The sequence below is a fragment of the Gavialis gangeticus genome, unplaced genomic scaffold, assembly GCF_001723915.1.
Source record: "Gavialis gangeticus isolate Ggan-Ray unplaced genomic scaffold, GavGan_comp1, whole genome shotgun sequence".
In the NCBI taxonomy this organism is placed as follows: domain Eukaryota; kingdom Metazoa; phylum Chordata; order Crocodylia; family Gavialidae; genus Gavialis; species Gavialis gangeticus.
In genome coordinates, this window is record NW_017728992.1 from 147,881,822 (window position 1) to 147,894,317 (window position 12,496).

At 42.0% G+C, this 12,496-nt stretch overlaps 1 protein-coding gene across 2 annotated transcripts in view; it reads left to right on the forward strand.

Moving 5' to 3' along the window:
• CPNE3 (copine 3) overlaps positions 1–12,423 on the forward strand; it is a 63,279-nt gene extending 50,856 nt beyond the window's left edge. For both annotated transcript variants that reach the window (XM_019527881.1, XM_019527882.1), the window contains 5 exons: positions 1,415–1,469; positions 1,567–1,618; positions 3,267–3,400; positions 5,958–6,194; positions 9,342–12,423. In XM_019527881.1, coding sequence (XP_019383426.1) covers positions 1,415–1,469; positions 1,567–1,618; positions 3,267–3,400; positions 5,958–6,194; positions 9,342–9,452 — 589 coding nt within the window. In that variant the 3' untranslated portion in view covers positions 9,453–12,423. The remainder of the gene's footprint in view (positions 1–1,414; positions 1,470–1,566; positions 1,619–3,266; positions 3,401–5,957; positions 6,195–9,341) is intronic.
• The last annotated feature ends 73 nt before the right edge of the window (positions 12,424–12,496 follow it).

Below are 12,496 nucleotides of genomic sequence, written 5' to 3' on the forward strand. Positions count from 1 at the left end.
TTTGGCTGAATCAAACTGGGGCAGTAATTTGAATCAACAAATCCAATCACTGTCCCTGATATGAGCGGAATCCGAATTGAATATGGCCCATTTCACACACCTCTATTGTTAACATATGCTTGAGGGATCCAAGAAAGTGGACAATGCCCCCAGCTACAGAGAAATGCAAAATCTCAACAATCCTTGCTGGTCTGACTGCAGAGTCAAATTCCCTCCTGATGCCAAATGTGATCAGTCTGACCCTGAACGGAGGAGCAGGATCTTGTAGTAGTACACTAAGGTCATGGACAGGCATTCATTCTAGTAGTAAGAGTTACTGTAATATTCCTACCACTACAAAAATAGCCCAGGAGTTGAAAAACAGCAGTTGCCACTGATGACCGCAGGAGAATGTTCCCTCCCCACCGCTGCCATCCCACCAATCGCCTCAGGGCAGTCCCAGGACTAAAAAACAGGTTCGCTGCACACAGGTATTTGAAAAACCAGAGGCATGGAGAGTAATATTGGAGAGAGCCTCCCAACTCCTGTTTGCTTTTAAACACCTGCATGTAGTCCAGCTCCTGGAGTCCCAACTCACAGAACCTTACCACAACTGCCCCCTGCTCTGTATCTGGAGAAGTGTGGAGGTGGGAAGGCCCATCCAATGTTTGGAAAGAGGAAGGAGGAATTTCCTAAGGCAGAGCCTCCTGATGGCTCGCCTCTGGCTTTCCCTTCTGTTTCCTTTGAGGGAGGGAGAGAGCGCAGAATACTGGGATATTGGGTGTCTTCAGCACCCAGAAGAAGCAGTTGGCTATTCCAGATGGATTGGGTGGAAGATTTCATTTGTAGGATCTGATCTAACTTTCTTGCTAAAGACCCAGTTCTCTTCGAAAAGAAATCCCTTGAATGGCTGTGTTCCCTTTTTGTGCTGGGAGAAAGGGCTTTTCTCTCAACACAGATGTAACGCCTGTCCATGGCCTGAGTTTGGAAGGTTTATCCCTTCTTTCATAGACCTGGGTGATAGTGCCTTGATGGGACCCAGAATCCTCCAGCTCGAGTACCCCCTGTTCCTTCGTGTCTCTACAAGCCCTGATCTGTAGAGCTGAAGTCAACAAAGCCACCACAGTTTTGAGGACTAAAATGACCTTGTGGCAGTTGCCTCTGTCCTATGTAAAACAGAATCCAGCAGAGCTTTTCAGCTCTGTATGCCCATGATTTGTTTTTCAATAAGTTAGTTTTCTAGCTGATTTGGAAATAAAGCATTTCTTCTAGCTTTTACACCTTTTACATAGGGAAATTAACTTTGGCTGTTGGTTCCTAATAAACAGCTACGTTCAGGATGAAAGGAGATGCTGATTAGCTAATGTGTTGTGAACTATGCAGAGCTTTTAAAAGAAAACAATCATTTCAGTTTTTCTTAAATTGATTTTTTCAGAGATAAGATGTTTCCAGCCTTTGGATTTGGTGCACAGATTCCTCCTTCCTTTCAGGTAACCAAATGTTTATGTGCACATCATAGGCAAACAAAACTGCCTGTAAAGAACTGGGTATGTATAAGACCTGAACATCTCTTTTATGTGTTGACAGGTGTCACATGAGTTTCCATTAAATTTTAACCCCTCAAATCCATTCTGCAATGGTAAGTCTCAAATTAGCATAAAACTCTTGAAATAAATATGCAGAAGGCCTTGTTTTGACTAAGTTACAGTCTGTGCACAGCCTGCTAAAGTCAGTCTTTATTAATGGAAATAAGTTGACTTATGAGAGAGAGTACCTGGCATACTTGGATTGGGACATGCTTTCATTCCCTCACAGTGCTGTTGAGGCAGATGCTTATTGCCTCATGGTACTGTGGTTTCATAGTTTCATAGTTAGTAGGGTCGGCAGGGACCTGAGCAGATCATCAAGTCCAACCCCCTGCCATGTCAGGAAAGAGTACTGGGGTCAAACGACCCCAGCAAGGTGATTTGTCTAGCCTTGTCTTAAAGACCCCCAGGGTAGGAGCCAGCACCCCTTTGCTTGGAAGTTGGTTCCAGATCCTAGCTGCCCTGATAGTGAAGTAGCGCTTCCTGATGTCTAATCTGAATTTACCCTCTGCCAGCTTGTGACTGTTATTTCTAGTCACTCCTGGTAATGCATGGGGGAACAGGGACTCCCCCAATGCCTGCTAGTCCCCTCTGACTAGTTTGTAACAGGCCAATAGATCACCCCCTCAGCCTTCTTTTGTGGAGGCTGAATAGGTTCGGGTCCCGTAGCCTCTCCTCATAAGGCCTTCCCTGCTGCCCCCTGATCATGCGAGTGGCCCTCCTCTGGACCCTCTCCGTGTTGTCCACATCCCTCTTGAAGTGCGGTGCCCAGATCTGGGCGCAGTACTCCAGCTGCGGCCTGACCAATGCTGCATAGAGGGGGAGTATCACCTCCTTGGATCTGCTTGAGATGCATCTGTGGATGCATGACAAGGTGTAGTTGGCCTTCCTGACTGCATCCCCACACTGTCGGCCCATGTTCGTCTTGGCATCAATGATGACTCCAAGATCCTTTTCTGCCTCTGCACTGACAAGAAGGGAGTTCCCCAACCTGTAGGTATGGTGCTGGTTCTTCCTCCCCAGGTGCATCACCTTGCACTTGTCAGTGTTGAATCCCATCCTATTGTCATCCGCCCACCCGTGGTTAAACTGGTACAATTAACACAGCAGTCAATAGATATTAAATTGGGCAGAAAAGGCTATTTGGGGAAAAAGAAATACATGACCCATCAGAATGTGGTCTTAAAGAAATGGAAAGAGAAGGGGAATGAATAATATACTTAATTGGTTAGCACACATTTGGGAGGTGTTTTTTAAGGGGCTTGATTCAAGTTAAATAGACAAAGACTTTATTTATTCCTGCCTTACTGGCCTGAAGAGGACCAAAGCTAATGGTGAGAAGGTAGCTGATTCTCAATGACCATTCAGGCTGTGCTTAGTCTTTTAACAGGGCCCCCTGTTCTCAATAACATAGAATCATTTTAAATCAGTTACCTAGTTTTCACCTGTTAGCTGACCATCTTGACAACCTTTTAGTCTCCTCATAAGGTCAAAAGTAACACTTCACCTCTCTTCCTCCAAAACGTACCACTTTTTTTTCTTAAATCTAACTTTAAATAGCTGACATTATGGTAGTAGAAACAGTTATCTAAAAACATGTCAGGAAGATTGAATGAGTTGGAATAGCTGGATTTAATATTACATGTTAGGACTTTAAGCCATTTATTGTTGTTGGGTTTTGTTTTGTTTTGTTTTTGAAAGGAATACAAGGCATTGTTGAAGCGTATCGGGCCTGCCTTCCACAAGTAAAACTATATGGACCAACAAATTTTTCTCCAATAATAAACCATGTGGCAAAATTTGCTGCTGCAGCTGCACAGCAGCAGACAGCATCTGTAAGTACTTTAACCTGGCGTGGGCGTTTCCTTTCTCATTTGTTTTGTTCCATTATTCATTATTCTACCCCCCATCTCAGCTGGGAATCATCAGTTGTACTAGTTAACCACTTACCTTACGAAGTTAGTTGCATTTGGTACCATTAAGCTGAATAAGTGCTAAAGCTTCCCCACTTGTTCGTATGTAACAAAAATGTTTCTTGATGAAATTTACGTCAATTACAAAAATACTTGGCATTGCTGTAATTGCTTTCATCCAGGGCTTTGAATGAGTTATCGAGCATGTTAAGATTTTTGTACTCTGGGAGGGTAACTTTTCAATACAGAAGCATGTGAATACACTTCCATGCATGGTTACCTGTGATTTGAGTGTTCAAAATAGCAAACAAACTTCTCTGCCATTTCAAACTCCAGTTTATAACATAGGGAAGTCTGGATTCGAAACCAACATTTGCACAAAAACTCAAAATGAGCTCTATGGCCTCCAAAAACTGTCAAAATGACCTCAAAACCTTTCCACTTTGTTCCCTACGCTGAGATGCTAGCTGTGATATGGGACTAGGTATTGATAAGAACATGCTAAGTACCTTACTGGGTCAGAATTGGTCTATCTAGCCAGTATCCTCTCTCCAACAGTGGCAGGATTAGGTACTTTAGAGGGAGAGTATAGAACCACACATCTCTAGAGTGATCTGTCCCCTATTCAGTACCCTTCCCAGCATCCACAATTATAGATTTAGAGATGCCAGAGGAAATATTTCCATGTGTTCTATCAATAGCTATTGATAGTTTTGTCATCCATGAATTTATTTAGTCCCTTTTTTTTAATCTGCCGATGAACCTGGCACACAAACTAGGATATTTCCTTTGGACTTGTGGTGGTGGGGGTACATGCTTGTAGCAGGAGTCAATATTTATATTTTTACCATTGTTGTGTTTGTACCTGATCCTCCTCATGAAATTCTTTCCTTGCTAACAGTCTCTGTACTTAGGAATTTAAGTTTGCACACTCATAGACCTCTATAGGAGTGCAGCGCCAAGGATTCCTCTTTCAACTGAGGAGTGCTTGTTTTGCTTATTGAAAACATGTTTGGCACTGTACAATTGAATAGGTATTTACAGTTGAAACTATCAGTTACATACACATGTACTACAGGCTACTGGCTTCTAATTGAAGTATGAATAAATTATTCAAAAGACTGAAAGAAGAATTCAAGCCTAGTGGCAGTTAATCTTAGCAAAACAGCTGGCATGCTGGAATAGAGAAAAGAAAGCTGCCATAGGAATTTTGAAGAGACAGCACGTATGTGTGAAAATGAAGAGCTATCCACTTGTTTTCTAATAATCCAACCCAGAATGTCATATATACAAATATAAAACTTCCTTGATGAATGGAGCCATTACAAGGTAACATGTTGAAACTCCTTTCAGCTGCATTTAAAAATTGGGTATCTCATCTTTTTTTTTCCTTACTTTTCTTTTTTTTAGCCAAAGCACAGTGTTGTCTTCCCTAGTAAATATCTTGCTAACCTCTTAGAATAGGAAAGTGGTGCTAACAGTTTTGGCCCCACAGGCCAGATGAATGGCATGGGGCCAGTCTGCAGGCCAGATTGGGTCCTGCATTACTTCCACCTGGTTCATGCCCAGCCATGATTGGATTCTGAGAGTCCTGCACACTTAGAGCAGGCCCTGTGCTGCCCAGTCTAGCACACAGGGTAACAGCCCAGGGGCTCCCCATAGATTCTTGGAGAGCCCTGCGGGTCCAATGATACAGCACTGGGGGCCAGATCCAACCCATGAGTGTTTGAGCACCCCTGGTGTAACATAGAGGAGAGTCTTCTGTTTTTCCTTAGTGCTCTTTTGGTTAGTCATCCCAAACTGTGCTGAGGTTTAACATGAAGGCACTTTTCTCGAAGGTATCCTTTCAAAGAGGACCAAAAAGAAAGGTATTCTGAAGGGTAGGGTATTTGACCAGTCAAAGTTTGGTCAAAAATTGTAAAACAAATTGCCTATGCTGTCAAATAATACACAGAAAAAGCACAAATTTTCCATGAAGAGGTGTGTCAAAAACAGTAAAAAATCATATTTATCAAGAAAACTGCAAAAACATTCACTCCCTATAAAATTGCTATAATCTCTGACCAGTCAAAAAAATATGCAATCAACAGACTGGTCATGTAACAAAATTTGACCGGTCAGTTGACTGACTTGTCAACCGTAGTATTCTGTAAAATTAATTTTCAACCTTTGCCAGAGGTGTCAGGAAAAACTCCAGTCACTGAACATTTCTGTACTTGAAATTTTGGGAATTGCTTGATAAGGAGGCTACTTGGACTTTAGGCTCCTTATTGTAAACTCCACTTCTGTCAAGTGTCAAAACTAAAGTTAGCAGTTTGTTTTTGGTGGTTAGTGACTTACCTTTATGTGTTGAAAGTAATGACTCTATGTACAGTAAATCTGAGTAGTGGGGTTGTAGTATTGCAGATGTTGCATGTAAATCTGTAACACCCAAGATGCATTTATTCTTCAGTTGATCTCTGTTGTGTTGGTTTGACAGCAATATTTTGTGCTCCTTATCATAACGGATGGTGTGATAACAGACCTTGATGCAACTAGAACTGCCATAGTAAATGCTTCAAAGCTTCCAATGTCCATCATCATTGTTGGTGTTGGAGGAGCTGACTTCAGTGCCATGGAGTTTCTTGATGGTGACAACGGAAGTCTCAGGTCTCCATCAGGAGAGCCGGCTATCAGAGACATTGTCCAATTTGTTCCATTTAGGAAGTTCCAGAACGTAAGTACTTATGTAACTAATTATGTCCTGAATAAATACTAGGGAAGTACGTTAGATTTGAGTATCTAGATACAGGCAGCCTTGCTTTCACTCTGGCCTGATCCATGCAGTGTTGTTGGGGTGAGTCATGGAGCCTATTCATACCTCAGCAGAAAGCAAGGTAATTCTGTATTAGTATCTTAAAAGAAATGTGCATCTTCTAGCCCATCTATAGAATTCACAGTAAATTAACTTAGCTGTAGTAAAAAGATGACCTAGTCTTGGCTTTCACAAAATATATTTTGTAACCAATATTTGCAGGGGAGTGGCACTTACAAATTTGTATGGCACATTAATTGAACACAATCGAATACAATTCAACACAATTAAATACTGCCTTCCTTGGAAGGCGTAAATTTTCATCATTCTGTCCCTCTGTAGGAATATTTTCTTTGAAATCAGTGGCATTGCCTGAGTGTTTATTTGAACCAAACCTAGTGTGCATGCATTGGATTATTTGATAAAATCATTGTGTGAAGGGGAGAAAATAGTATTACAGTTTTATTAATACAAATAAGCCAGAACACAGAAAACTTGTAGGAATAGCTCAACTTGCTGCTTAACTCGAAAGGAATTCAACTATATGCATGCCTCTCCCAGTATGTCACATAGTCTGTTTGTATTTTACGACCTTGCCAAAATTAAAAATTAGTTTAAAAATCCTGGATTTGTGGGACGTTTATCCTGATAAAGCAGTTCAGCATTCCAGGTACATTCTCAGTCACAGAGTCAGAGAAGTAGAGCTAGAAGGGACCTCCAGAGGTCATCTAGTCCAACCCTGTGCCTCAGGCAGGATCAACCCTATCCAGACCATCCCATACAACCACAATCTAAACTCTGTGTATGATTACCTTCAACCCTGATGCAACATAGACCTAACACCCCAACCTACCACAGGTACAGCAGTAGGGCCACAGCATTCAATGTCCTGCTTCTATAAAACATTGTAAATTTATGTCCAAGAGGTCCTGGGTAAAGGCCTATGTTCCCCACTTACAGAGGAAAACAAAAACCCACACAGTCCATACCAATCTGATCATGAAGTAAAATTCCTTCCTGACCCCAGATATGGCCCTGAGTGGATATCAGTCTGACCCTAAGTGGAAGGGCAAGACCCTGTAGCCAAGAACCTCTGGCTTTGCTCCTAGCAGAAGAATCAGCACACCCCAGTTGAAGTCCTCAACCTTAGCTGTAGCCAACACCCAGTGCCTCTGGCTTAAAAACACCCTGACATGTCTAGCAGAAAAAGGGGGAAAGGGGGCAAGAGCAATCAGAAAATTCTTAGATACAGTCTCATCTCTGTCTTGCATAGTCTTGTTTTGTACATTCTGTACCCTGGTCTCCTCCCCCTCCTGCTAAAAATAATTTTAATATAAGCCTTTTCTTTGATTGCCACTGTTTCGTTTGGACAAATTAGTGTGGGGGCAGAGCGTAGTCCTTACATAAAGCATGCTTAATATGCCACCCTTGGTTGTAGATTAACTAACCAGTTAGTCTATTATAGTATTGATTATTCATTGAAGAACTGGTTCTGGTCAAGTATGGCTTTCAGTTGCTAGGATGCCAGTTGTATTGTGTCAAAGGTTTGATCTTCAAATATAAACAGCTATCCCCTGAAGAAATTCCTCTAAAAAACAAATAAAGTAGTTTAATATAGGTAAGAGTTTGTGATATGGGTGGAACATCTCAGGTTGGTTTATACTTGTTATTTTGACCTTGTACAACAGACATGACTAAAAATATCATGCTTGGGCACGCATATTGTATTTTGATGAATTTGAGAACACCTTAGGAAGGGCTAACAATACACAAATGCTACCATCCCTGACTAGAGCTGACCCTAGGGGTGTATGGGGCCTGGGGCATATCAACGTGGCTGGAGCAGGGTTTGGGGTGGGATAGCGAGTGGAGGGGTGGCGAAGAGACAGAATGCAAAGCTATCGGTGCACAGCGGTGCCCTTGGCACTTGCCAATGGCACTGTCTGCCAATCTCTGCAGGGGGCCCCCCAAAGCATGGGAGGCAAACAGACCCACAATTCCCCTCCCCCTCCCCCCTAAGGGATGGCTGTGCTCCTGAGATTCAGGAAAACAATCAGCTAATTCACAGAAATCTGTCTAGTATTACAGTAGTATAGCACAGGGGTTTTCAAACTTTTTTAAGCAGCGTTCCCCTTCCGGGTGGTAGGGGGGCTGCTGACGGCCAGACGTGAAGCCAGGGTCACTGCCACCATCTATACACTTTGTGTCTTGCCAGCCGTCAGCACCCTCCCCCCGCTCCCCAAACAGCTGGCTGTGAAACTGGCAACGCAGAGAAGCAGGGGTACCTGGGAAGTGATGCCGTGGGGGACAGAGCTGCTGCTGCCATCCATTATTCCGTGCTGCCACCAGGTGCTGGTTTCCTGCATCCAAGTATTCGTGCTTATCTGTGCCAACAGGTTCTCGTGTGGCCGGCCTTCAGCACCCCATCCCCCATGCAGTGGTGGCACTGAGTGTATAGATGGTGGCGGGGACAGCAGCTGTGTGCAAGCTCTCTGCACTGCCGCCTTGCACTGAGTGGGGAGGGGGTGCTGACAGCCAGCTGGACATGAAGCTGGCAGTGTGGAAAAACGGGGATATTTGGGCGCAGGAAAGTGGCATGTGGCACCATGGAGTGATGGATGGTGGTGGAGGCCCCGCCCCCTCACTGCAACTTTCTGGGTACCTCCTGCTTCTCTGCGCTGCTGGCTTCACATCCAGCTGGCCATTGGCAAACTCCCCCACCCCTTAGCCAGCTAGCCAGCCAGATGTGAAACCGGAGGCATGGAGAAGTGGGGGTACTTGGGTGTGGAGCAGCAGCGCACGGCGCCAATGCAGAGTGATGGATGGTGGTGGCGACCCTGCACTGCAGCTTCCCACATACCCCCATTTCTCCGCGCTGCTGCCGCATGCCCCTTGGGGCCTTCCCAAGAACACCCAGGGGTACACATACCCCCAGTTGACAAACCCTGGTATAGCATATTCTGCTGAGAAATATAGCTTGTTGTATTTTCCAAAAAGAGACAGTGACTAAAATGTAAGGTCTCCCCTAACTGTTGGTTAAAACTGAAGTACAATGATCTCTTTAAAAAGGCTCCAAAAGAAGCTCTGGCTCAGTGTGTACTGGCAGAAGTGCCTCAGCAAGTGGTGAACTACTTTAACACATACAAACTGCAGCCTCCCAAGAATCCTGCAGCAAAGTGAGAGCTCTGAGTGGAAGAGACGAGGCTAACCTGCTTGCAGTTCCTGTGCCTCCTGCGTGAGCTGTATCAACAGACTTTTGCTTGATATTCGCTTTATACATTCGTACATGTTAATGTTTGTGTCAACTTTCTCATGGAATCCGTGTGCTTTGCCAACATTTTATATTTGAGATAGACAGGTATTCTGTTTAATCCCCATTACAAATTATAGTTAAGGCCTCAGATGGGCATGCTTTAGAAAATAACATTTGTCAAGAATAAGCTGAATATAATCGACAATAATACAATAATGAACTAATTGTATCAACAGATTGGGTGTGGAACACTTGCTTTGTGTTGCAATGCCCATGTAATATTGCCATCAAGCTAGTCCACTGTGCCTTGTTGAGTATCACCCCAATATACCATGATTTTTCAGTGGTGTAGACAGAGCATTTGTTTACATGAAAGGACACATGCTGGGATGTATGTGCACTTCAGCGCTTTGACTGTTGTGACTGTCATAGCTCATGTACAAACTCCCATAAAACAAGTTTGCTCACCGTACACAAAATAGCAGCTAAATTTAGGTAATGCAGAGGTAGATCTTTAAAGATACCTTTGCCCACTACCTCCTGAATTTTTATTATCTTGATCATTTGGGGGATTCTGGACCACTTTAATATTAGTTAAATTGATGAAACAGTAAATGTTAAAACTATTGTATAGTTTGCAGCTTATAATTGTGCTGCTATAGATGCAACCAGCTGCCTAAAGTAACGGTAACTAACTGTCTAACCAGCATTTCAAAACTAATTCAACTGTTTGCCTCTAAGTAATGTCGACCTGACAGTGTAAATTTTATACAGATCTCGACACACTTGACAGTGTAGAGTGCTGGAAAACTACAGGTGCATATCACTTCTTTTATCTACAACAATAATGAGGCTAATTATCGACTCTGGTTACTATTAAACTCGGTTGCTAAATGGGAAGGATAAGAGTTTTCCCTTTTTAGTAGAAGTATTGTTTGATTTGTAATTACATATTATCATACAAAGACAATTTTTTTGAAAGTGCTCAGGAATATATCTTTCATTGATATCCTTTTACCTTTTGTTGAGTTGGTCTGGCATTGTTCATGCTTTCTAGTTGAAGTGTATGGTCTCAAAAAGATGTTAATTTTCCATACAGTGTCTCATGGAAGACTCCGAACTCCATATAATCCTGTGAGTCATATTGCTCTTTTAGAGTTCTCTGTTCTTTAGGTTTGGGTTTTGCCTTACCATTTTTTTTTCTTGTAGAAATTGGAACTGATTTTTTTTTTCCATATAGGAACTGAAAATCCATTCTGCTTTTCTCAAGTGGACAGCTAGAATTTTAACACACCCCACTTGCACACTTGGTACCAACTCAGGCAACTCTTTTTGATATTACCAGTATATATAATACACAGTTGAAATAAAACACATTTTCATCCCTTTCCAAAATGTCCATTTTGAACATTAATTTTTTGTAATGAAGTATCTGAAATCAGCTGGATTGAGGGCAGAGCCCCTTTGATGAGGACCGAGTTGTAAACTCATGATGACCTGGAGCGCATGTAGACTAACTGAACATTCAGATCCATACAATAGCCTTTCTTACTTGCTAGGTGATGTACACAGGCCCCTCCTACCTGTTGGAACCTCTGTATTTTGATCTCCTTCATCGTATGGCTGCAATGCCCTCTGTCTCACTTTTGTGTGCACGTTTTTCTGGTTTATGTGCATGTATCACTATTATCTTACCATGCTGTCTTGCACAGTTTGTGAAACAACCAAGATTGGTTGTAGATGGTTAAGTAGAATGTTTAATTAATATGAATGATGTGATTATCTTCTATCACAGATGTTCCCATATACTGGTTCATGTTAAGCCAAGTTCTACCTTTCTGTCTTAATTTGAATTTGAATTTTTGCTTACAGTATTGCCTTTTGTCAGTGTGGTCAAAATAAATTGCTACTCTATAGGGACAGTAATTAATATTGGGCACAGCAAAGTATTAAAAGCAAGAAAGCAGCCAGCAGTAAACCTTAGTTGTACAGTTACAAATTCATAGGAGATGTATTCATAGAAGTAAACTACTTCAAGTCCACATGTGCCAGGTAGAGAGACCACTAGAGAGTGTTTGGGGGTTTTTTAAAGCAAAGGTCACTGAAAAGTGTACTATAGTATAGAATATGATCCTTTGGTCCTCTCAGATATGTACCAGAAGGATGGTGAAGTAGATTCTGCTGCACTCTGAAGTATTCCTTGACTGTTGCTTTGGTAGTAACATGGAAGTACTAGTCACATCTGCAGAACTAGTGTATCTAACTTCTAAGTAATGACTGTGCATTAGGATTAAATCTGGTATCTTTTTAAGCTACATGTGCACATTCCCAGTTTCTATGGTGAAGAAACTTTTTGCAGTTCTTGTACTAAAGGACAGGCTAGTAATAATTGTCAGATTGTATCTGAAAGCAGGATAGATTTGCACTGTCCCTTGCTTCCCCTTTGCTCCCTGTCAGAGCTTCAGTACTTATTGCATTTTCTTTCACAGTGCCCAAAGGGAGGGAATCCTGTAGTTCCTGGGCTTTTGAAATTCTCCTTTTATCTTAATGTATTAAAAATCAAATGACAAAGTACATGTGGCCTTTCTCTAACTTTCAGATTGTAGGGACTGGAGTAAAGTTCCTGAGAGGGAGGGAGGATGCATCATGTGTTCACTCTAGTTCTTGTATTTTAAATGCATCATCTGCTTTAATGGATTAATATTGACAAAACAATTGTATAACTGGATTTAACTTTCTGCTTTTCAGAGTACACGTGTTTGTAGCTCAATAGCACCACCTTGTGATGCAGGTTATGTAAAGCAGTTTTCACAATCGAAGATGTGTGTTTTTTCCATATTTAATGTTTGCTGAGCTATGCATATGTACAGTGGCAAAATATTGTAATGACCAGATTTTCTTAAAAATATTTTTTCTTTTGTATACATCATTTATATATATATATATATATATATATATATATATATATATA